The sequence below is a fragment of the Anastrepha obliqua genome, chromosome 4 (assembly GCF_027943255.1).
Source record: "Anastrepha obliqua isolate idAnaObli1 chromosome 4, idAnaObli1_1.0, whole genome shotgun sequence".
Taxonomy (NCBI): Eukaryota; Metazoa; Arthropoda; class Insecta; order Diptera; family Tephritidae; genus Anastrepha; species Anastrepha obliqua.
The window spans coordinates 28,622,554-28,648,603 of record NC_072895.1 but is presented as its reverse complement, the minus strand read 5'-3'; the positions used below and the strand labels follow the sequence as shown (position 1 = coordinate 28,648,603).

At 36.2% G+C, this 26,050-nt stretch overlaps 1 protein-coding gene across 2 annotated transcripts in view; it reads left to right on the top strand.

The window, feature by feature from the left end:
• The window catches only part of LOC129246438 (uncharacterized), a 124,586-nt gene that overhangs the window by 88,889 nt on the left and 9,647 nt on the right, over nt 1-26,050 (top strand). For both annotated transcript variants that reach the window (XM_054885273.1, XM_054885274.1), the window contains exons 3-15: nt 309-376; nt 3,834-3,969; nt 6,060-6,131; nt 8,528-8,672; nt 10,978-11,033; nt 11,113-11,364; nt 11,441-13,003; nt 17,356-18,582; nt 18,667-18,933; nt 18,990-19,111; nt 22,364-22,469; nt 22,552-22,697; nt 23,583-23,702. In XM_054885273.1, coding sequence (XP_054741248.1) covers nt 309-376; nt 3,834-3,969; nt 6,060-6,131; nt 8,528-8,672; nt 10,978-11,033; nt 11,113-11,364; nt 11,441-13,003; nt 17,356-18,582; nt 18,667-18,933; nt 18,990-19,111; nt 22,364-22,469; nt 22,552-22,697; nt 23,583-23,702 — 4,280 coding nt within the window. The remainder of the gene's footprint in view (nt 1-308; nt 377-3,833; nt 3,970-6,059; nt 6,132-8,527; nt 8,673-10,977; nt 11,034-11,112; nt 11,365-11,440; nt 13,004-17,355; nt 18,583-18,666; nt 18,934-18,989; nt 19,112-22,363; nt 22,470-22,551; nt 22,698-23,582; nt 23,703-26,050) is intronic.

The window sequence follows — 26,050 nt, the reverse complement described above, 5'->3', positions numbered from 1 at the left end:
TAGTTTAAGTGTCCACTGGCTCCAGCAATTGCGAGCGTGTGAGTATGTACGAGTATACTGCATATTACGTACGAGACATGTGTGTCTGTTTGCGTTTCTTCATCGACCTACGTAAATAGGCGCCTCCCTCATCTTTAACCGCACTTTATCTTTTTCCCCACTCTGACGTCATAGGCTCCGCTAATCGTCGCATCTAATACTTCCATGATAAAGCTAATATTTTCTTTCTTTCACCTTTTGAACTCTAATTTTGTTTGTTTTCGGTATTCCAGCAAAAATTTTATATAACTTATTTCTTTATATTCCAGGAAATCGCAGCAATTCTTATCAGCTTTGATAAACACAATGAGTGGCAGTCCAAGGAAGTCAAAACTCGGTGAGTCACTTGAAAGTAATTGCGTCTTTATTGAATTTGATAAATTTAAAGATCTCCAAAAGATAGATAAAGAGAGATGTACACAATCACAACTAAATAAAGGGTGATCAATTTAGAGGTATCGGGTTTTAAATTGAAAAAAAAAAACAACGAAAATTCAAGTAGATTTGGCACTCTTTATTATTTTTGTGTAGAACCATTCATGACATTTACTTTTTAAAGATAATCTTTTTGAAATGTTGGCCACGACTGCGCGTAATTCGGCCAGCCGTAAACACCAATTTGGAATGACTTGCTGGGGGACATCGATCGGTATCTCGTGAATAACTTTAGTGATGTTGGCTTCCAATACCTCAATCGAAGCTGGTTTATCCACAAAGCAGTTAGATTTTACATAGCCTCATAAATAAAAGTCCAAAAGTTTGATATAAAAAGTTCTTAGTGGCCAATCTACTCGTCCGAGATGAGAGATAAATTGCCCACCGAAACGGCGGTGGCGTAAATTCATTGTTTCATGCGTTGTATGGCAAGTAGCGCCGTCTGCCGTTTTGTTGGAACCTCCTTGTTGTGAGGATCACGAGCTTTAATTTTCGGCATCCGGCATCAAAACGTCATTTATCATGGCGCGACAGCGTTCGCCATTCACTGGCCGAGATGTTGTTCCACAAATGGAGGCACCTACAGTTTCAAGCTGACTGCAAACGGCAGATATTTTTTATGAGGAGCTTTTTCATGTCAGAAATACACTCGGAGGCTTGCATTGACTACCGCTATTAGAAAAATGTTGTTCTTCATTTTGACGGCCATTTGACTACGGTGGCCGTTCATCTTAATATTCAAGAAAAATTTCTGATAAGTTTTTATTTTTTGAAGACATTTTTTTACACCTCTGTCCACAGTAGTAGTAATTTAAGCGACTTTTCCTGTAGTATTTTTTTTTTATGGAGGTGGCAAAAAGCATTGCAAGCCGAAAAGTGTGAGACTTGTCTTTCGACTCATCCACTAAAACCCACCCCAGCTCCGTTTCCCTCCCGCGGGACGCCACGGGAGGGAGAGCGGCATATTGCCTCTTCATGAAAGTCTGCGCTGTTGTTCAGCGCGACGCAGTTTGGTAATTACTATTCTTGCGGACCAATGTTCTTCTGAGTCAAGCATGATATCTACTAGGTTATTGGCTTCGCAACCCTATCACTCAAATCTACTCTTTCCAGCTCAAAACGAGGGCAGACAAAGAAAACATGATCTGCATTTTCAACTAGACTGTCGCAAAAGGTGCAGTACTACGGGTCATCTTCATGCTTAAATCTATACAGATAAGCCTTAAAGCATCCATGCCCGCTAAGTACTTGGGTCAGATAGAAACCTATCTGACCATGCTTTCGATTTATCCATCTGGTGATATTCGTAATCAATCGATATGCCCATCGTCCGTTCATGGAGTGTCTCCATCAGTCTTTCGGTTAGTCAGCTGTGCTGGATCCGTTCGATGATTTTTTTATTTTGGCGAATTCGAGTGCAGTTAGTTTAATTGGTAGCATACCCGCGAGGACTAATACAGCATCCTACAATATTGTGCGGTATGCGCCGCACACCCTGAGGGCACATAACCGGTATACCGATTTAATGCCTTACATGTATGTTGCTTCGACCCAGGCTGGTACCGCAGTATACTCGTAGATGTATGAGTTTGAGTTGGCCGGAAGACCATTGAAAAGCTGCGCCTAAATAGTGATTTGTGTAGCGAAAATTGGAGCAAAAAAGGTGATTTTACGCAGTTAACCTCTCTTCCGCATCCCTGACATCTTCATGAATCTGAGAAGTTCGTCAAGTGATAGGAAATGTAGGTGATCCATATTCAGTACATCTCACCCAAAAAAAATGCGCATCCTTAACACGTTGAGCATGACCCTCGTCCCTGGGGATCGATGCTGATCTTTTCCGTGGCCGTCTTCGGCCACTGGGGACCGTCAAGTGTAAATTCAATTAAAAGATAAATGTAACCTGAATGAATGTAATCAAATATACTTTTCATGAGCTTTATTGCATTCCAAGCAAAATTGTGGCTGGGCTTTAAACATGTAACAAAATGTAACAACTTTTTTTTTGTAAAATTTTTGCATTTCTTAGACCCAAAAAATCTTCAATTTTCATCATAACAACCAGGAAAAAATTTCCAACTTTATGGATGTCTCCTTCCTTTCGCTGTAATTTATGAATATTTTTTCCTCCCCGAGGTGGAATATGTTCATCTACTTGCTGTGTCAATCCCTTTACCAATTTTCTCCAAATTTTTCGTAACTGATATTCTTTGTCCGGTTACTTTTATGAAAAAAGAGCTGGGAATTGGTCGCTGATAATATTACTTAATCCCATACTTATAGAGCCACCAGCCGAGGTAAAAAGGTCAGAAATATTGGCGCGTTCATCCTAGCGATTGCCGGACAAAAACTGACGACACCCGGCAGGAGACACATTCATGGTAATGGTTGTACGGGTTGGTCTAAGGTCTTTATCCGACCAGAATGATCTATTGTGCGCCCCCAATTACTTTTTTGTAATGATTTAGTATACCAAAGAATCGAAACAGCTCCTTAGGAGGTCTTCCTCCTCTAGTAGGTATGAGCCCAGCATTCTGTGTCTGCTGTGACCTAATGCCTCAGATTAAGTGTTCCATAGCCTCCTCTTCATCACAGCAGAACCTGCATGATTTTGTACTAGATAATCCTATTATGCTAAAGTGTTTATTACATGCAAAGTGACCTGTAGGTGCTCCACAGAGTAGTCTGAGGCTCTTTTTTTCTAGGGTTAGAGCAGATTTTGTTCTGTTGGCATTGAAGGTCAACAACTTTTTGGAGTGATTAAGGCCGCTTGTGCCGTTCCAATGTGGTCTGATTTTAGTTTGGATCCATTTTTTGGTTTCCTTTTTTATATTATTTTTGTTAAAGCTGAAAAATTGAGTTGCCTTCTGCCCCTGTTTGGCATAAAAGTCTGCCTTCTCGTTTTCTTCGTGTCCTTCATGTCCTGGTACCGAAATCAGTGAGACCTATTTATGAGTGGCCAATTTGTTGAGTGCATTGTTACACTCTATTAAGACTTTTGACTTGAATATGAAGCTATTCAAAGCTTAGAGAACGGATTGGCTGTCCGAAAGTATTTTAATTCTTACCTTCTCGAACCCTCTTTTGGATATGATTTGCCCTGTTTCCATTTTGGCGAAGAGCTCCGCATGGAAAATCGTGGTATCTGTACTTAGTCTTAGGAATTTCTGTTCTCTAAGCTCCACTATTCCTGCTCCTACTCCTTGGAGCGTTTTGGAACCATCTGTGTACCATAGTCACATTCGTATTGGGTTGCCGATTAATTTTAAAATAGGTTTTGTCTCTGTCTTTATTGAACAAAATCGAATTGTTAAAACACTTCTCGTTCATCTTATCAAAACCTCTCCATCTATTTGCAGACCGAAAAGCGGTTCGTTGCTGCTGTATTCGCGTAAAAAGGTGCGCTATCGACGCGATGGCTATTGCTGGAAGAAACGCAAGGATGGCAAAACGACGCGCGAGGATCATATGAAGCTAAAAGTGCAAGGAACAGAGGTAATGTAACCAGATGCTTTGTTGTTGTTGGTGGTTGACACCATAGAGAAAAGCTTTAAGTAGCCATAAAACGTTCACACTTTGTTCTCGCTAATTTCCGCGTGTCATTACCGGTCTTCTTTTGTTTTTAATTTTTTTTATTTATTTTGTTGTTTTTTTTTGCTCGCCGGTCCGGCCGGACAACACTTGCTGTGCAATTAGGCAATTAGAACCAACTCCATGCGCTTGCTTGTTTAGTTTCCTTCCTGTTTCACAGCTCTTTTGATAACCTTAATTTGTCCCCCATTTTTTTCACATACTCTTCAGTCGGCTGGTTGGCTGGTTGGCTGCTTTTTTGTTGGTTGGCGGTGTTGGGCATGTTTGGCCACTTAAGATTGGCGTCGTCGTTAGTCAGACGCTGCCATGAAATTAATTTACAAGATAATGAAAACAAAGGCAACTAACTACAAACAGTCACTCGAAGAGTATTTAAGAAAAAGTGCCTGCTCTCTTTTTTGATCGTTTTCTTCTGGCTTCGTGTGCTTTTTTCTTTTCATTTTCTTTGCGCCAATGCTGGTGGCGGTGGCTCATGTGCAGCATACGTTGTGTCTTTGCCCAAGGGTTGGTTGGTTGGCTGGTTGGCCGGTGTATCCGTGAATTATGATTTCCCGCCGGAAACATACATGGAGTGACTGTTTGGCATTTTTTGCATTTCTGACGCCCTTTGCCTACGCCCAAACTGCTGGATATTTATATTTACTTTTTCGTCGATTTTTCTTTAGTTTGTTTTCGGTTTTTTTTTTATCCCACAGTAGTCGATTTTTTTTCTGTTATGGCATGGGTGCTCTAGCACGGGATAAGCTGCTAATGCAATAAGTTAAGGGTTAAGTGTATTTACAAGTCTGAAGTGTATAAACTTGTCGACCCAACAACGAACTCACGACCCTGGCACTTGGCAGGCGGCTTCGCCCGACTGCGGGTTTCGGCTGATCTCACGTTGGTTGGGGGAATTGTTGCTGGCGGCTGACTTACTACAATTGGCGGGTTACAGGCAGGAGGAAACAAAAAATTTCATATAATTTAACGCCAATTTTTTTCGTGTTGTTGTCTTTGTTTTACTGCGCTGTTGCCTGTCGTGACTTTGAATTTGTTACAATTTTTAAATGCCTTTGTTTGTGATTTTCACTGTTGATTTTTTTCCACTCATATCTTTCTACATTTTTTGTTGGTTTAATGTGCAAGTGCACATTGCACCGGCAAACGCTTTGCGCTCCTGCCATTGCTTGCTCATCTTTCGTCGTCGGAACAGTATCAAGATTTATGATTTGTTTGAAGACGGAAACGCCAAGACGTTGGCTCTGCCCCAAGCCTCACAAACAAACGCTCTGTCTCTGCTGCTGTCATTGGGAAGCGATAAGCAGTTGTTTTGCCGCTCAAGTGCGCGTTGGTATTACGGTGGATGGGGAGGGGGTCATTGGAAGCGGGAGTTTCGCGTACAATTTTTCGCGTAGTTTATGTTGCCTCAGTTGGCGGCATCAGCCGTCAGTCATCAGCGGGCGGCATTCGGCGCTTAAACAAAAAAAAAAAGGCACAAAAACAAAAAAAGATAGAAATCATATTTATCTTCTGGACATGCGAGCGTCGTAAGACACATGCCAGTTATGTGAGCAGTGGTGGAGAATGAAAAATATTTGGTATTCGAAAAAAAGGGTTGAACTTTTGGCACAAGGCGGCTCAGCTCTTACTCATTTCTAATATTTTTTATTTTTCATTATTATTATTATGATTTTTTTTGCTCATTGCCCCCCGTTCAAAGCTGTTACATTCATTTTTATTTTCGTCCACACAGCATGGCATATCCCTAAGTCAAATGTAATTCAATTTTGCCCATACTCCACATATCTGTGCAATTTTTCCATATTCTAATTAAATGAATTTGTTTTCGCTGATTTCGCTCTGTGATTTTAGTGCATTTTTATGCTTTTGTTTTCCTTTGCGAAAGGGACTTTATCGATTTTCGTCTCTTATGTAGGACTTTGAAGGGGAAAGAGTTTATAAATATACATATAAAATAATTTTTTTTTCTTACTTTTTTTACTACTTTTTTATAGTGCATCTACGGCTGCTATGTGCATTCTGCTATTCTGCCAACGTTTCATCGCAGGTGCTACTGGTTGTTACAGGTGAGTAGGTGACTTAGTGCAGCTGCGTAACTCATTTGCATTTCCTTAATTTATTTATGTTATTATTTTGTATATTTTGTTTAATCGAAGGAAAGGTCAAAAAGTTCGCGGTTTACTATATTATAAGTGGGAGGAGGAGTGCGAAATTTTAAATTTACATGTAATAAATTTAGTTTTCCCTAGGGTCTTTAGGTACAAAACACTTTTCAGATTTATTATTAAATTTTGTTTATGAGCCATTCCTTGTCAAGTGATTCAAGCATTTTGGACATTGACGGCAATTTTCTAAAAATTGATTTATTTGTTGGCTTGAGTATAATGAGGAGCAAGCTGAAAATGTTTTGAAAAAATGTAGGTGATTGTTTTGAAATTTATTCAATGTTGAAAATTTCGGTATGACGTTTTTCAAAATGAAATATCTTCTTTTTAGCATTTTTATAATTAAAACAATTTTTTTAATTCAAAAATAAAATAATAGTAATAAATAAATTTACAAAAATTTTTTTGTAAGTATTTAAAAACAAAAAAAAAATTTTAAGTTTAAAATTTAAGAAAACAATTTAAATTAAAAATAATTTAAATTAGAAAAAAGTGTGTATTGTTTTAGTTAGTTTGTTCCTAAATTTTATTATAATTTTTTATTTTTTTTATTATTTTAAAAAATTTTGTTTTTTAATTTTTTTATATAAAAAGTTTTTTATATTTACAAAAATAAATATACTAGTTAAAAAGGCTAGTTTTTATTTTGACTATTTGAACGACGGCGCTTTAATATTAATTTTTTTTTTAATTTCGTTAAAACATTTTTAAATAAAAAAAAAAATTATTCTTATTTTATTTTATTGTATTATATTTTTTTATATTAACAAAACAGTATATTTAAAAAGGCCTTAATATTTGGTAAGTAATTTTAAATTTTTTTTAATTTAAACATTTTTTTATTAATTTAAATATTATTACTTACTTTGTTTTTAATTTTTTTTATATCTATTTATTTTAATTTTTACATTTATTTTTATTAACTTTTATATTATTATTATATATTTTTAATCTTTATATACATATATTTTTTTATATTTAAAAAACCAGCATATTTAGAATTTTTTCGCGAAACGAAGCTTTAATTTTGTTAAATTTGGTTTTAATTAAGTTTTTTTTAATTTGTATATTTTTTTGTAAGTTTTATATAAATTTTTTAAAATTTTTTGTATATTCTAAATTTTTAAATGTTTTTTTATATTTAAAAAAAAGTGTATTTAAAAGGGCCTTAATATTTTGTAAATATTATTAAGTTTTTTTTTTAATTTAAACATTGTTTTTAATTTAAACGTTTTTATTAACTTTGTTTTTAATTTTTTTTATATCTATTTATTTTAAATTTTACATTTATTTTTTTTTAACTTTTATATTTTTTAATCTTTATATATATTTTTTTATATTTACAAAACCAGCATATTTGGAAATGCCAGTTTTTTTTAATTTTGTTAAATTTGGTTTTAATTTGTATACTGTTTTGTAATTTTCATATATATTTTTTTTAACTTTTTTATATATTCTTAATTTTACATGTTTTTATATTAAAAAAAAAAACCAGTTTATTTAAAAAGTCCAGTTTTTATTTTGATTTTTTGAACAACGATGCTTCAATCAACCGGCCTGAGTGCTGAATACGCCTTTTTTATTAATTATTTTTTAATTTTCTTAACAGTTTTTCTCTAATTTAAAAACATTTTTGTTTTATTTTTAAAATTTATAGATATATAAAACAGCATATCTTAAAAGGCCAGTTTTAATTTTGACTTTTTGAAGGACGACTCCTTTTTTTTACATTTTTTTCATTTTTTTGTATTTAAAAACAGTTTTTTTTATTTACTTTTAAAATTTTTTATTTTTTACAGAACACCAGTATATTTAAATAGGCCATTTTTTTATTTTTTGAACAACGATGCTTCAATCAATACCGATATGATTCTTTTTTATTTTGTTAAAGGTTAAAACATGTTTGTTTTTAATTTAAAAAAAAATTATTAGATAGTTTAATATTTATACCATATATCATCTATTTTATAACTTAATGATTTAAAAAAAAAATTATAATTTAAAAATTAAAAAAAAAATTATAATTTTTTTGTAAATTTTTTAAATTTAATTTTAAGAAAAAGTCAATTTATATACATATATATATTTTTTGAAAGGGCAGTTTTTATTTTGACTTTTTTTTTAATACTTTAAAGGTCACTAACACGATTTGACCGAAGTTTTGTATTTATAATTGTTGTATAGAGTCGCCAAGTTGCGTTAAGCACAAACGGATTCCCCCTCCCTGCTGCAACTTTTTCATTCCGCGTACTGTTTGACCTCCCCTCAAAAATTATTTCAAAATCTTTTTTCCTCAGAATCCGGATATTGTTCTGGTTCACTACTTAAACGTTCCTTATCCGGACGATAATAAAATGGCTGTTATTGCGCCGAGCATCACACTTTGGGGCGATAAGAAAGAGTGGACTAAGGACGAGCTTGTTAGCCAACTGAAACCTATGTGTAAGTATACAAAGTATTTAAAAAGTTATGAACTAAGTCAAAGGACAAGAATTCTAACTAAATAAAACCTCATAGACTGCAATCCTTGGGAAACATTCAGTTTTCAACAGTTTTTTTTTTTTTGAGTTATTGGAACGTTTGGGCTTCAAATTTAGTACAAACATTGGGAACTTCAACATTCTCAAAAAGTTCGTGTGGGAATCCATGCAGGCAGGCAATTGCAGATTAGACAATAGTACAAAAAAGTAGTTTCTCCACAAACAAAGGCTCACGTTCTAATGTGTGGTGGAAAAAGTTGTCATGATGATTTGACGAAAAGACGGCTTTTAGTGCATTCTTTAGGAAATTTTTCCATTTATCTGTGGTATACGATGATAAAATAGAACGATAAGCTGTAGAGCAGCTTAGCTCAGATTCGGCAGGTTTTTCTTTTAAAAAGAGCTAACACGTTGTTCATAGAGTCTCATTGCAATGTTCAGGAAATATTTCCGGAGTCCTATCTGAACATGTGCTTAATCCTTCCTAATCTCTTAGTTATTATAATCAACCCAGCAAGCCTATTTCTACATTGTCTATATTATCGAAGAGATGGTTGCCTAGAAATCTGAAGCTCCCATGAAGATTATTGTGTAGAGCTTTAAGCTGTATTCGTTATTGAGAGCGCCAGCAAGTTTAGTGTTCGTCATTCATCGAGTGTTGCCGAAAGTAAATGCCAGACTCTGCCGATATCCAGATTAGTCCACCTACTAGTCTGCTTCCACATTTCCTAATACAACATTACGTTGGGGAATCCAGTAAAGTTTGACGCTAAAATTGCTTTGATGTTCAACCAAAATCGCTATTGCGTCAATAAAAGGATTAGGGATATAGAAAAAATGGACTTGAACTAATGAAAGTTTCTTGACTTCTGGACTGTTGTTATTGTTGTAGCAGCATAAGCATTCCCTATTCATGTACAAGGAATGCTGCTGAAGTGTCAGTCCTTGGCCGGATATAGAACCGGATCGTTCCAGTTATGTAGGACCGACTGTCGTGGGAACATGACTTCTGGACTAGAATGGGCTTCTTGACTAAGCTAAGTGTTTGTCCTCATTTTGCTCAGTTTTGACGATCCGTCCATAGTTTAGGCAGAGACTCTTCAGTACCTCGACCATATTGCATTCCAAAATAAATACCTTTTCAAAGCCTCTGATAATTAAGTGTAGTCGTGGTTGGATTGAGGAGGCTTTTAGGTAACTGGGTCGCTTCTTAGCTAAAGCGAGGCAGTAACAGAGGTAATATTCGACACTCTGCACTTCTGTTTTGTCCCTGCAGCTGCGCCAAAGTCTTTGGATGCGAAGTCCCTGCTCTTACCGTGTAGACCTATTATCTTGAATCTTTGGGGAGACGGTCATAAGAGTTTTTTTCTTTTCGCATGTGGGTTCCAGGATCCCTGCACCATTTGGCTTTTAATGGAAGGAATTTTTCATGACTGGATTGGTTTCGTTCCACGCTAGCTGAACTGCGGCGCAGTGTCAAGCGCTATCCGTGTGATCAGGACACATTCTGTAAAAAAAAAATTAATTAATTGGCGCGTACACTTCTGTTAGGTCTTCGGCCGAACTCCTCTTTCTATTGATGTTGTTCCACAAGAGGGTTCTACAGTTTTAAGCCGACTCCGAACGGCAAATGGTTTTTATGTGGAGCTTTCTGATGGCAGAAATACACTCGGCGGTTTGCAATTGCCCGCCGAGAGGGCGACCGCTATTAGAAAAAACTTTGTCTATCATTTTGTTATTTCGCGCACGGAGGTCCGATCCTAAGCACTCCCGAATGGTAATCTCATTCGGCTACGGCGGTCGCTCATACCAAAGTATGCTCGTGGTAAATTGTTGCCAGCTTATCCAGGATCCTTCTTCATACAAGGCCTACCTTCGACAAGGCACTGTTGAGTTGATGAGATTTGGTAGCAGACTGAATGTGCCGATACGGGGAATCGTTTGAGTCCAGTAGTGGACTTCTTTATTGTTATAAATACAGTTTAAAGGACACTAAAGTAGTAAGGGGATACAAGCTTAAGTATAGTGGGAGCCTTTTTGATCGATCTCCACGAGCTCCACTACCTATCCTTCAGTTTTCAGCCTTCGGCCAGGGTGGCAATGAATTTAAATTATATCAAACCTCTTTAGCGCCTATTTTATTTTATGGGACTCAGTTCTTTTACCGAAACTGCGGATGCTTTTGAGGATCATTAGCGCCAGTTCCAGTAGTTGACCTATAAATATTTCTATTTCGACAAACTAAAGCGTATTTGTTTTTTCTGCAGTATCCACAGTTACTTCCGACGATGATTCCGATTCTGGCAACGATATTGAAATATCGGTAAGTAGTAGCATCCATATTGACTTTAATGTTTCTTATTTCTTTGCAAAATTTCTGACAAAAATATTCCAACTCAAAGACCGCCGAGACCGTGGAATCGCTAGTGTGTCAATTGATGGAGAAACAGCGTTTGTCGCGTCAAGCCGCTTTGGTCAAGCAGCTGGACTGCGGCTGCGGTGACGCCTCGTGTGCCGATGGCAAAACCTGCTCACATCCAGTTATGCGGCGACCGACTCTGTTGAAATCGGTTAGCGAGAAGCGTCTAAGTCTCGGCGATGGCTATGGTCAGGGAGCGAACGGCGGTACGCCGAATGTTGTAGTTGGACAGAAGGTAGGTCAAGTGGTCGACAAAAAATATATGTATTCGATTTTATAGACACTTATGTGAACTTGTTTGCTTGCGCTAGCTTTACTCGCGTTGGTCGGAGCGTCGTTTACGCGATGCCAGCGAACAGCAGCCGCTGCATCATCATCAGTATCAGTCAACTCACCATCTACAACAGCAGACTTTGCCGCAGGAGTCGGCGATTAAATTCCAAATCATTCCACCACAACACAACGAACAACAACAACAACAGGCTTCCTATCAGCAGCAACAACAGCACTACCGACAGCTGGCTGCGCGCAACAATATGCTTTTGCAGCAACAGCAACAGCAGCAACAACAACATCATCAACAGCAACAACAACTGCACCATCAGCAGCAATCGAATTTCAATCAAACCTCATCAACAATTTCCAACAGCAATCATAACAATCAATTAAATTTGCAACGATTTGTAGCTAATCACAGCACCAACCACAATCACAATAGCAACAACAATAATATGAACGGCAGCAACAGCAGTAATAATGTCAGCAATGGCAATAATAATAATTCACATGTAAATCATCGCTTGCAAATTGCAAAAACAACAATAACATCCACCTCGGCGGCTGCTGTTGCGGCAGTCATCGAGCAGCAGGGCGGCGGCGGTGGTGGTGGTGGTAGCATGGGCGCCGTGACGGCAGTGAATGAGGGTGAACTAATTGAAAATCCCAACCAAATGTCGACGAATGCCCAACAAAGCAATGCCCATAACACCGTTAACCGCAACAGTAGTAATGGCAGTGTTGGTGGTGGTGGTGGGGGTGGTGTTAGCGGTGGCAATTGCAGTCAATTAGTATTGACACCTCACCAACAGCAGCAACAACAAACACAGAATATAATAAATAATAATAGCAATTACAATTTCAATAAGCATCATCAGCAGCAGCAACAACAACAACAGCAGCAGCAACAGCAAAGTGATGCTTTATCATCTTCCACTTCTTCCACACAGCAGCAAGATTTCTACAACAGACTGCAGCAACAACAACAACAACAAAAACAGACAACGAATGACATAAATATGTCCTCCGTCAGCAACCCTGCCTCCCAATCGCAATCGCAACACCAGCAAATGCATCACCCTCAAGCGCACTCGCAACCCTCAATGCACACAAACCAGCCACCACCACAACAACAGCAACAACAACAACAACAACAACATTCACAACAAACACAGCAGCAACAACAACAATCAGCAAGTACAACGACATTGAATATTTCCTCGACGACATTTGCATCGTCATCGCCGCCGTCATCCACGTCGTTGTCGACAGTAGAACCAATGTGCATGTCACCGGAGCATCAGCCTTCGACCCCAGTTAGCCCGACCACACTAGGTTTAAGTAGCAATAGCGATCCCTTGCTGCAACACCAACAGCAACACACACAAGCACATGCAGCGTCTTCATCGACGACGGCATCTGCATCACCCTCGGCCCAGCCGATTATGAATGATAATGTGGGTCATCATAAACAATCGGCCATTGGCGATGCAATGACTGCCGAGACCACAAGAGTTGATGAAAATTTAATTGGCGAACATGCAAGTGGACTCAACGAACTGAATGCGGCGACGGTGGAGCATGGCGATACGGTAGAGGTGAGCTAATTCTGTTGTCTTTTTGACCTAAGTTGCTTGCCACTTCTTGTGCACGTTGAAATATCCTCTTAGGCATTCACATTCACGCTCTTGCTTTTATGCGTCGCAATAATCGATTTCTACTTGTAAGCGATTCCATGTCGAGTGATTCAAGTATTTTGGACATTGTCGTCAATCATTTTAAATATTGGCTTATTTGTAGACTTGAGTCTAAAACGTGGCAACTGAGCTGGAAAATTTGAAAAAAAAAAATTGAAATTTATTCAATGTTGAAAATTATGGAATACAGCTTTCTGAAGTAAATTGTCTTCGATGCTTTTAGCATTTTTAGAAAAGTCATTCTTTCTTTAGCATAAAATACACTTTTTTGAGAAAAATATTATACGTTTTTGTTAAAAATTCTTGAAAAATATTTTTTTTGTAACTTTTTAAAAAACACGCCACTCCAAACTGTCTCTTGTTTTTTTTGTAATAACAGCTTAGATTATGCGTGATACACAAAAATTAAAAGTACGAAGGGGGTTCAATAAGTATCCGTGTTAGCAATGAAGACTATTTTTTCCAATTTTTTTTATTTTTAATTTTTCCACATAGCCCCCTTTTAGAAAGATACACTTCCTCCAACGCTCCGACCATTTTTTTAACCTCTCATAGGATTTGTCGAACTCTCCAAAATAAGCCTCTATCTCGGCGATGCCTTCCTCGTTTGAACTAAATTTTTTTTCCCGCGAGCCATTTCTTCATGTTAGGGAACAAGAAAAAGTCACAGGGAACCCGATCAGCGGAATACGGGGGAAGCGGCGGCAATCGTGCAGTTTGACGGCGACAAGTCCGAATGAAAGTGCCGATGCGTTATCGTGGTGACACAGCACCATCTTTTTTTCCAAGTGCGGCCCCGTCTCCTTCAATATTTTGGTCAAGGCGGTCCAATAACTCACTGTAGTATTGTCTAGTGATCGTTCTCCCTTTTTCTAAAAAATCCATAAAAATGACGCCGTTCGCATCCCAAAAAATCGTCGCCATGTTCTTTCCGGCCGATGGGACTGTCTTCGCCTTCTTTGGAGCAGATTTACCGGTAGAAATCCATTCTTTTGATTGTTGCTTAGTTTCTGGTGTGGTTTCATCAGCGGTGACAACTCGACGCAAAAACTCCTTCTTATCTCGCTTAAATTGCTCCAAACACTGCTTCGAAGTTAACAGCCGCATCCGCTTGTGAGCAATAGCGGCACCCATCGGGCCGACAACTTTTTTATCGTCAACTTATCATGTAAAATATTAGTTGCCATTCCGGTCGATACACCAATGGCCTCTGTTACTTCGCGCACTTTCGTTCGTCGATAAGCGAGAACCATGTCGTAGTCTTTTTGAATGATTTCCTCGGTAACCCGATAACCACGTCTGTCGGGTGTCCTGGTCGCTTTTCATCAAAAACGGATATTCGCCCACGTTTAAATTTGTTGAACCAATATCTAACTGTGGTCATATATGGCGATGAGTCCCCATAGACAGCTTCCAACTTTGCTTTTATCTCCTCGCATTGTTTCCCACCCAAAAACAAAAAGTGAATTACCGAACGATTCTACTCTTTTTCCATCTTAGCGAAAATCACGAAACACTTCTTACTCGAATAGCTGCCAAATCCAAACTAACCTATAAATAAGTCTGAAATTTGTTTTGCCGTCGTTTGGTAGATGGCAGCACGCGATGCTAACACGAACTTCCCTCAGGAATGCCCTCTGACATCAAATACGGGTACTTATTGAACTGCCCTCGTATTACGAAACACTCTAATTTTTACTGCATTTAGTTAAATCGTCAAAAAAAGTACTAATTTATTTACTTTTTTTTGTTTTTTCCTTGACAATAAACTGAATACAAAAAAAAATGTTGTAACGATACAATTTAGTGTCGTTCCAAGTCGGAGCATAGGGCGGAAACTAACGCATTCCATCCATCACCTCATCATCATCATAAATTCCTAGAGTTCCAGTGTGGAACACAGGGCCACAACGAATTTCTTTCATTCGGGTCTGCTTTGCGCCAATATCTCTTAATTTCATTCCAGCTAAGCTACTTGACTAGGGTTTCTGACTCCAGCAGTCGTCGCCAGGTATTCACTGGTCTTCCACGTCTGCGGCTTCCTTGGCAGTTCCAGTTAATGGCGGCCCTTGTTACCATATATCACCATTTCCTCTGCGTAGGACATGGCCAATCCACCGCCATTTTCTCTTTCGGATCTCTAATAGTATTGGCTTCTGCTGGGCTCGGGCCCATAAGTCAGCATTCGAGATAATATTTGGCCAGAATATTTTAAGAATTTTTCGAAGGCATCTGTTTGCAAAAACTTGTAATGAGCCTGTGCCAGCTGACGGCGTATTTAACGTTCCACTACCGTAAAGTAAAGTCGACTTTACATTGGAGTTGAAAGTTCGCAGTTTTGTGCGCCGTGAAATGTAAGATGCATTCCAAATTTCTTGCAGAAAGCCTAATGTAGCCACAGCTTTTTTATTTGACTCCAGGGATCGATGTAACGCTGCCTAAATAGTAGAAAGACTGTACATCTTCGAGATCGATACCAACAATACCTATTACGATTTTGTGCAATTCCTCGAATATAAGGCCAGCTTCCCATTTGTTGACATTCAGCGAGTCCCGTTCTTAGCCATGTACTTCTGGGTCGTCCTCTCCTTCGTGAACCTTGAAGGTTCCACTCGAGTATTATTTTAGGGATGCCATTATTTTCCTTTTGCAAGGTGTGCCCAATCCAACGCCGCTTTCCGGCGCTTCATCTCGATATTAACAGGTTTTGACATTGTTCGTGCTGGTGGATAGTCATTTGTTATAACTTTGGGCCAAAGATTGCTGAGGAATGCCTGGCAGCTCTGAATGCGATCGGCACCGTCTTCAAGGCCAATTTTATATGGATTCCGATGCATAGAGACATATTGCAAGGCCGGTGCGCTAGCCAGAAAGAGTACTAATATTCCACTGCTTGAAAACCGAGGCAATATTGGAATTCCTAATGCAAATTGCAAATGAAGGATAAAAATAATATTTTTATGTTTATTTATTTTTCATTTTATTTAAATTTTATTTTAATATTATTTTTTTCTAATTAATTTTATGGATTTTTTATTTATTATCGCTTATTTTATTTATTTAATTTTAATTTGTTTTATTTTATTTTGTTTCACTGTTTTTTTATTATCTTGTTTGCTTTTTTCGTATTTTATTTTATTTTATTTTAATTTTTTTTTTTTATTTCATTTTGTTTTTTTAATTTAATTATATATTATTATTTATTTTTATTTAATTATATTATTTTTTTCACTTCATGTTTTATTATTCTTATTTACTTTTTCCATATTTATTTATTATTATTATTATTTATTTTTTTTATTTTTCGCACTTAATTTTTTATAATTCTTGTTTATTTTTTCATATTTTATTTTTTTTATTGGAATTTTATTTTATTTTATTTTAATTTTATTTTATTCTATTTTGTTTCACTTTATTTTTTTATTTTTCTTATCTACTTTTTTCATATTTGATTTTTGTTTTATTGTTTTTTTTTTATTTTCGTATGTTATTATTATTTTATTTTATTTTACATTTTTCACTTTATTTTTTATTATTCTTATTTACTTTTTTCTTACTTCATTTTTGTATTTTATTTTTATTTTTTATTTATTTTTTTTATTTTATTTTGCATTGTTCTTATCTACTTTTTCTTATTTTATTATTTTTTTTGTATTTTATTTATTTATTTATTTTGATTCACTTTATTTTTTATTACTCTTCTTTGCTTTTTTTATTTTATTTATTTTTATTTTATTTGTTTTATTTTATTTCAAAATTTTAACTTTATTTTTTATTATTCTTATTTACTTTTTTCGTATTTGTATTTTATTTTTATTTTTATTTTTTATTTTTTTCACTTTATTTTGTATTATTCTTATCTACTTTTTTCATATTTCATTTTTAATTTATTATTTTTTTTTATTTTCGTATTTTATTTTTTTTTTAATTCACTTTCTCTCCTTTGCTTTTTTTTCTTTTTTTTTCTTTTTTATTTTATTTGTTTTATTTTATTTTAAAAATTTTCACTTAATTTTTTATTATTCTTGTTTCCTTTTTTCGTACTTAATTTTTGTATTTTATATTTATTTTTATTTTTATTTTTTTTTAATTTTATTTTATTTTGTTTAACTTTATTTTTTATTATTTTTATTTACTTTTTTCGTATTTTATTTTTGTATTTTTAAATTTTTTTTCTCCTTTTCTTAATTTAGTTAACTTTTTTTCGTTTTTAATAATCTTCTAACCCTCGTACCCTTTAATTTTCCTTGCAGATGTCGTCCGGCAGTGATGTTAAACAAATTACGAATACTTCCAAAAATAACAGCCACAACAATTGTAACGGCAACAATCAAGTAACAGAGTACAACAGCAACAGCACTACAGAAGGTTGTGTAAATATTGGTGCTTCCAACGATGGTGCCACGGTAAACAATGTACAACAACAACAACAGCAACAAGAAAATTGTGAAACAGAACAACAACAGCAACAACAACAAACACATGCAATTGACTTTGAATCACTGGAATTGAGCAACAATGGCAATACCGTTAGTAGTCAGCAGCAGCAGCAGCAACAACAACAACAACGGCAACCAGCTTCACATTCCACACACGATTTAAACGATTCACTGAGCTTCCTTAATGAGACACTCGATCTCTCGCAGGAAGACATACAACGCACGCTCATAGCGAATATGCCTTTCGGTGCGACGAATCAGAAAATGGCAGCCTCAGCTGCGGCGGCTGCAGCAGCAGCAGCAGCGGCAGCGGCTGTAGAGGCGCAAATGCTAAGTTCCATAGATTTTTTGGGTGGTGATTGCGCAGCTCAGAGTGACGATGAGATACACGTGCCCGGCGTTAGTTGCGAGGGGGACGATGAGGATGCTGACGATGTGTTTGCCAATTTGGATGCATTCGATATGTTAGTTGAATTTCCCGAATTGGACTTGGATGATAAAGAAGCGTTATCCAATACTGTGCAGCAGCAGCAGCAGCAGCAGCAGCAACAACACCAGCAACAACTACACGCTCAACAACAGGCTGCTATACACAGTTCGTTAGACTCACAACACAACAGCAGCCAACTCCACTGCAACGCCGACTTGGAGGGTGGCAAAAAGTTACTAAACATTTGTGATTTCAGTCCTGAATGGGCATACACAGAGGGCGGCGTAAAGGTGCTCGTAGCTGGCCCATGGACTGCAAACGCCACTTACACGCTGCTTTTCGATGCGCAACCGGTACCCACGCAGCTAATACAGGAAGGTGTCCTACGCTGCTACTGTCCACCGCACGAGGCCGGTTTCGCCACACTGCAGGTGTCCTGCAACAACTATGTGATCTCCGATACGGTGCTGTTCGAGTACAAGACGACGTTGTGCAACGAAATGCCCTTCGATGCGCACACCAACGATTGCCTGTACAAGTTCACGCTGCTCAATCGGTTGGCATTGATAGACGAAAAGATGCAGGTGAAAGCGGAGGCGTCAGTGACCCTGGTGAGTAGGCCACTAGCAAATGTAATGGAATGGAGAATAGTTTAATAATTTCCATGTCATCCGATTGCTTTATCCTTTTTATAGTTTGAGCAACAGACACTTTTGCTACATAAGAACTTCGAAGAGCAGTTGGTGAGCTATTGCCAACAGCTCATGAAACGAGCTTGGCTATTGAATGGCAGCAACTGGAGTAGCGGCTTCAAAGGCATGACTCTGTTGCATTTCGCAGCGGCGCTTGGCTACTCCAAGTTGGTTTGTGCTTTGCTTAATTGGCGCACCGAGAATCCAAACATCATACTCGAGACTGAGATTGATGCGCTGAGTCAGGATGTCTACGGTTATACGCCGCTGGTGAGTGGGAATGGCAATGCTAGTTTCATACTTCTGGTTTATTTTAAATTTTACAGGCTTGGGCTTGTGCACGAAATCACGTGGAAATGGCCACCATACTGTACAAGTGGAATCACAATGCTTTGAAGATCAAGGACAATGTTCAGCAAACACCACTGGATATTGCTAACTTCAAGGGGTACGTACGACAACATTTCTATTGGGGAAGGTTCAAACTAAATAAATAAATACATAATTGGCGCTTGGACCCTTTTTGTGTGTTTGGCCAAGCTCCTCCTCCTATTTGTGGATTGCGTCTTGATGTTGTTCCACAAATGGAGGGACCTACAGTTGTAAGTATACTCCGAGCGGAAATTGATTTTTATGAGAAATTTTTCCATGGCAGAAATAGACTCGGAGGCTTGCCATTGCCTGCCGAGATGCGACCGCTATTAGAAAACAACTTTTTCTATCGTTTTGGTGTTTCATGCACGGATATTCCAACCCAACCTACGTACTTCGTATTCGCGCACCAAGCCACTCGGCTATGGCTTCTTCAAACTACCTCCAAGATTATTAGATATGCCCTTAAAAGTAGAATTCATATTCAAAATATTTGAACATAACTAAATTATTGAATTTGCCATGGTTTTTTATATACCGCCTGAATGTGGCGCTGGTGTGGTCATTTCCAAGGATGCTGCTTTGGCTAGTCTGCTATGGTGAATACCAAATTGTGCGAGCAACTTCGGTTGCCACATCATCGGGTACTCGGCAACAGAATTCTGCCCACTCATTTCACACGTATTCACGCACTCGTCCAATCAGTCGTTCTTCAGACGGCAACGAAATAATTTGACTGGTGATTACGTTGATTTTTTTCGTATATCACTAACACGATCTCAGTTTTTTCGTGAACAAACCGCTGCCATGACCCCGGTGACAGCAGCCTATCAGCTTTCAGATTCTTTTAAATTCGCTGAGAGCCGGTTAACGGTCTGATCTTGGCCACACATTCTGAAATCTTTTCACTGTGGGTAATTTCTGCAAAAATATCTAAAAAAAAAAATTGTTCATTTGTTGAATGTAGCCAAGTTTATGGACTTTTTACATTTTTTTTTTTTAATTTTTTTTAATGTTCAAAGTTTTTATTTTATAAAAATATAATTCATACTACAACAAAACGTAACTCATATGACCTCCGTTAAAAAACAAAATGTTAAAAAGCAATGCGATTTTTGAGCCACTGTAATTTTACACTTTAGAATTCCAAATCGCTATAAAACTGCATTTGCGAAGTTTCCGCTTACAAAGTGTGAAATTTTTATGAAATTTGACGTTTTTTTAATTTTGTACAAAGTTTGAAACTTTAAGTTATACGGCTTTTGTTGTGCATAAAACATACGAAACAAAATAGAGTTATAAAAAAAATAAAAAAAATTAAATTAAATTAAAAAATAAATTAAATTAAATTATCAAAAAAAATGAAAAAAAATTATACAAAAAAACCAAAATATGAAAAATAAAACAAACAAATGAAATTATAAAAAAATAACAATCATAAAAAATATAGAAAAATAAAATTATAAAAACAAAAAATAAAAAAACTAATAATGAAAAAATAAAAAATTATAAAAAAATTTGAATATAAAATTGTAAAAAAATTATTTAAAAATCATAAAAAAATTGAATAATAAAATTATAAAAAGAAAATAAAAAAGTTAATTTATTAAAATATATAAATTTAAAAAAAATATTCAAAGTGTTAAGAAAAGAAATTATAAAAATGTAAAAAAGAAATAAAATTATAAAAAAGTAAAAAAAAATGATATTATAAAAAGTAAATTATAAAATGAAATTATAAACAAAAAAAATTATAAAGAAACAAATGAAATTATAAAAGAATACAAAATTATAATAAAATTATAAAAAAAAACAAATGAAATTATAAACAAAAAACGAAAAATTATAATAAATATAGAAAAATAAAATTATAAAAACAAAAAATTATATCATAAAAAAATTAAATTATAAAAAACAATTATAAAAAAATAAATGAAATTACAAAAAAAATGAACAATGAAATTTAAAAAAAAAAATAAAAAATTATAAAAATAAAATTATAAAAAAACAAAGGAAATTATAAAAAAAAAATAAAAAATTGTAAAAAATATAGAGAAATTAAATTATAAAAACAAAAAATAAAAATATAAGTTAAATAAATAAAATTATAAAAAAATTATATGATGATGAATATATAAATAAAATATTTAAAGTGTTAAAACAATAAAATTATAAAAAAGTAAAAAAAAAAATAAATTATTAAAAAACTGAAATTATAAAAAAAATCAAAAATTATAAAAAATAAAATTATTATGTAAAAAAACAAATGAAATTATAAAAAAAATTCAAAATTATAATAAATATAGAAAAATAAAATAATAAAAACAAAAAATTATATCATAAAAAAATTAAATTTAAAAAATTAAATTATAAAAAATAAAATTATAAAAAAGACTAGCTTTAACCCGCAGCCCCGCTCGCGTAGGAGTAGTTTTGAGGGATTTAGGATATGTATATAAAAGAATTACAAACAATAATTTCATACAAAATAATTTTTTATTAATAACCATAATAATTCAATACCCGGCATACGTTGCTATGCCTTGTTGAATAAAATCAAAACAACCAATCAGAAAAATATCAAGGAAAATTATTTTTAGGAGCCAAATGAGTTAGTACATGACTACCATTCGGGAGAGCGTAAGTTCGAATCTTCGCGCATGAAACAGCAAAATTATAGAAAAAGTTTTTTCAAATAGCGATCGCCCCTTAGAAAGCAATGGTAAACCGCTGAGTGTGAAAAACGCTGAGCATGAAAAAACTCCTCCGCTCGAAGTCGACTTAAAACTGTAGGTCCCTCCATTTGTGGAATGACATCAAGACGTACACAACAAATAGGAGGAGGAGCTCGGCCAATCATTTGTTTTTAAGATTTTTATTAAAAAAAAAAAAAAAAAAAAAAAAAAAACATCTTGTCGAATACTTTTAAGGTTGACTTTGGTCTTTCGTATTCGTTAACAAAATCTTTTGCGCGCTTTGTGAAAAAAAATTTTTTAGTTTTGTTTAAGAAAAAAAAAATCACTTCCTTGAGGAAAATTTCTGTACATTCAGGAAGGGAATTTTTTTTAAGGAAAAATTTTTCTAAAGAATTATTAATAGAACTTTGAAATAGAAAAACCTACTGAATACTACTATAAAATTATCTTTGCGTTTGCCAAAATTCCATTCGCCAAATTAAGCTGTGAGTTTTTATGTTATCGAATCATCTGGCCGACATACCAGGTTTTGCTGGTCTATAAATATACAAAAATCCATTTGTAGCATCTGCATGATTTTTCACTTTGTATTCTCACTATCTACAACAAAAAAATAACTCTTTCTCCCTTAGACATAAAGCTCTCATTTCGGAAATCTGTCGTCTAGAAGAGGAACGCGTCAAACAAACTAAGAAGAGCACCTTTGGCAATCTATCGCTCAGTCTAAATAAATATTCCGTAAGTTTGAATTTCCACGAAAAATATATAGTAAATCAACTCAAAGTATCTAAAATAATTTTTGTTCTTATTTTTGCAACAGCTAACTGATATTCACTCAAAATCATTGAACACCAACGAACAATTATACGATGTCAAAGACAACGAACACGTTTTCACTACATTCGACGCCCTGGATATGCAACGCAGTCATGATGGTGTATTTTTGCGCCCCGTAGCTGTGGCAAGGTGAGTATAGCATTGGGTGCCATGAGTGATTTGCTAGTTCTAAGTGCGTGCGTATATTTAGATGTGGTAGATTTACTCTAATAATTACGAGAGGTTCGCGTGTGTGCCGACCGTCCAATCAATGACCGGTAAACACAGCTACGCGTTTGGAAATTGAATGGACGTAAAAATTCACCAGAAGTTAGTGATTTATTGAAGATAATTGTTAATGGTTTTGCTAACGATGAGGCACAGTTTTTTAATAATATAGGAGGGAAGCCATCTTCTCCAGGAGTTGGGTCATTTGCCAAGCCCGAAAAGCTACTGAGTATATTAGTAAATGAGAGCTGGAAACCTTTATTTGTTCGTGAGCTGTTAAAAGATGTATCTTCTACTCCGGTATCAAATTGACAAACATAAACAGATAAAAAATGCATTAATTCAAAATGGCCTATTTTGTGATAATTGAGTCTGGGCTGTGTCACTCAGCCAAAACTTCCAACACACAAATGTGACGTCACCTACTCTATGATCGGCGCAATCGTGGTTCTATCATTCTTGGGTATAATCTTAGAATACATCAGATGATATTTTATTTATCAATTGCGCTGTGTTAATCCCCGGTTACGAAATGGACGCTGCATAGTAAAAATAGTTTTCTAGGCACTTTATCACGCAACCCACACCTTATTTTTAATTGTTTACTTTTCACACTTTTCACTTTTTTTTTGTAATTTGAGTCTAGAAAATATCATATTTTAAACACTTTCGATATATTTTGCGCTGTATTTTGGAAATTTGTTGCCGAGCTTTTGAGGCTATAAAATATTTGACATTTGATATGGACGTATTTAACCACTTGCTCGTAGTTTGAAATGCCTTCAAATTCTATAATATTCTTTGCAGCAATCAAAGTCCACCGAATGCCAGTCGCTTTTCGAAACGCTCGTCCGTCGATAGTGGAATCAATATGGATATACGAACAAAGCCGGGCAAATCCTTCAAGGACATAACGCGCCTGCAAAGGTAATTCAGTATTCTTAATTATTGCTTTTAAAAAATAGGAGCTGCAGAATCAAATCGTAAAAGTCAGTAACTCTGCAATTCAGTAGCTATATAATTTTAACCCCCGTCCTAAACGAAGAAGTACCGAAGAAATACTAGGTTAGATTAGGTGGTGCTAGGTGATCTGTAAAAAGACCTCTCACAAAGACCTCTTAGACAATGGACCCTGTGTTACCAGTGCTATTATTTTAGGTAATTCTTAAGGCGCACGCCTTCGCGAGTTTTAGCAAGCCGTTCAGCCTTCTGTCAGCGATATCCTTTCAGGATGAAAAATATGTTGATCTTAAGCACATTTGTTGAGTCCTAGAAAGCGCAGGGCAGTGACAAAGTAGGTGTTCCAAAGCATCCCTAGCCTTCGCTTCGTTGCTTGCGTTACACGCATCGCTCGGGACTAATCGCATTTTGGCAGTGTGATGTGGGGTAAGACAGTGTCCCGTTCCCATGTGTGCCGTTTCTACGTTACCGGAATAACTCGGGTTTTTACCGACCAAGGGATGCCGCTCCAGTTAACAAGCGCTGTTTAGTGTACCGTAGGGTCCCGTCAGTTCTTGAACAATATTTTGCTGTCTTTCCTAGAAAGTGTCAAAATAAGGTTTGCAGTTTTGGTATTCCAAATACTTAGCAGAATTTCAGCAGTTTTGAGCGAGGTTGAGTGTTGCCATATCGACTGCGTTTCCAGCGCTAGTTCCTCCTCCAATTTCGTTTTCAGAAAGGATGGTGATGGGTACATGTCTAACGTGCTCAATTTTGGCAAGCAAATTGCGAGCTCATTGGCTCTCAATCGGATTTTCGTCTATTCCTTTGTGTCCTAGTATCCAATAAATAAATAACTAAAGGGATACAAATATTGATCAGATTTTAATTTTCAAATTTTAAAAATTTTCAGACTATGTCGAATTTGCATTAATCGAAAATCAAATTAAAAATTTTCAATAACTACAGTGAGTCAATAAGGCGCTGCTCATTCTCACTAAATGTGCGAATTTCATTTTACATCTTTTAGATGTGCAAACTTGGTGGACAATCCACCGGTCCGAGACGACGACGCAGTAAATTCATTGTTTCGCGGGCTGTGTGGCAAGTAGCGCTGTCTGCTGTCTTGGAACCGTCTTGACGGTACCTCGTTGTGGAGATCACGGCTTCAATTTCCGGCATCTGGCATCCGGCATCAAAAAGTCGTTTATCATGGCGTGACAGCGTTCGCTATTCACTGTTAAGTGGGCGTCGGGCTCGTCTTTGAGGAAATATGGGCCGATGATTTCTTCCTCCCCTAGACCGCACCAAAACGGTTGTTTTCAGTGGATGTAATGGCTGTTCTTGAATGGCTTCGAGTTGCTCTTTAGCGCAAATACTTAAATATTGCTTATTGATGTAGGCATCAAGTCAAAAACGGGCTGGGCGCAGTTGGCCTGTGAACACTTTTCAAAGGGCCTTGATTTTCGTAATACATTTGTACGATTTTTAAACGTTGTTGAGGCGTAAATCTTTCCATGATGAAATGTCATTGAATACTGAAAGAAATGATGTATTTTGTTTGACAAGAGTAAAGCGTGATCTGTCAAAAAAAAAACCCAATCTGAGCATCCTTTATTTTCTGGTAGAAGTTGAGACTTTGTTGAATTTTCCCGCAAACAAACTAATATAACTAAATATAACCTTTACTAGTAGACCCAAATGGCTCGACCGTCGTAGCCGAATGAGTTGATGCGTGACTACCATTCGGAGTACGTAGGTTCGAATCTCGGTGAAAGACCGAAATGAAGAAAAACGTTTTTTCCTATAGCGGTCGCCCCTCGGCAGGTAATGGCAAACCTCCGAGTTTATTTCTGCCATGGAAAAAAGTGCGTGTAGTGTAGTATACATGACAGACGTGAAACTTTCAAGACAGACAAAAAAAAAGGTAGAGACCCGAGAGAGAGGGAGAGAATATATATCTAAATAAACTCACAACATTTGCAGAGAATACAAATAGACAAAATTTACAAAAAAGGGTCGACCGGTGTACGTAAACGCCGGACACAAACCGTGGCAACAACGCGCACTACTCCGAGCATTTATCACGCGCACAAACGCAGCGATTCCAGGACCGCAGCAACGGCACAAATTACCGCAAGGCAATACCAATAAATCCGACGCCGGAATGGATAGCACTTTATAGTACGCACAAGCACTAGCCAGTTAACGGAAATAAGCGCCAAAAACTAGGCACAAAAACAAAACGCTAAAAAAATTGGGACCAAAAAACGCCACAAACAGTAAGCACCAAGGAAATATAACGCCAAAAAGCAGGCACCAAAAATATATTTCCT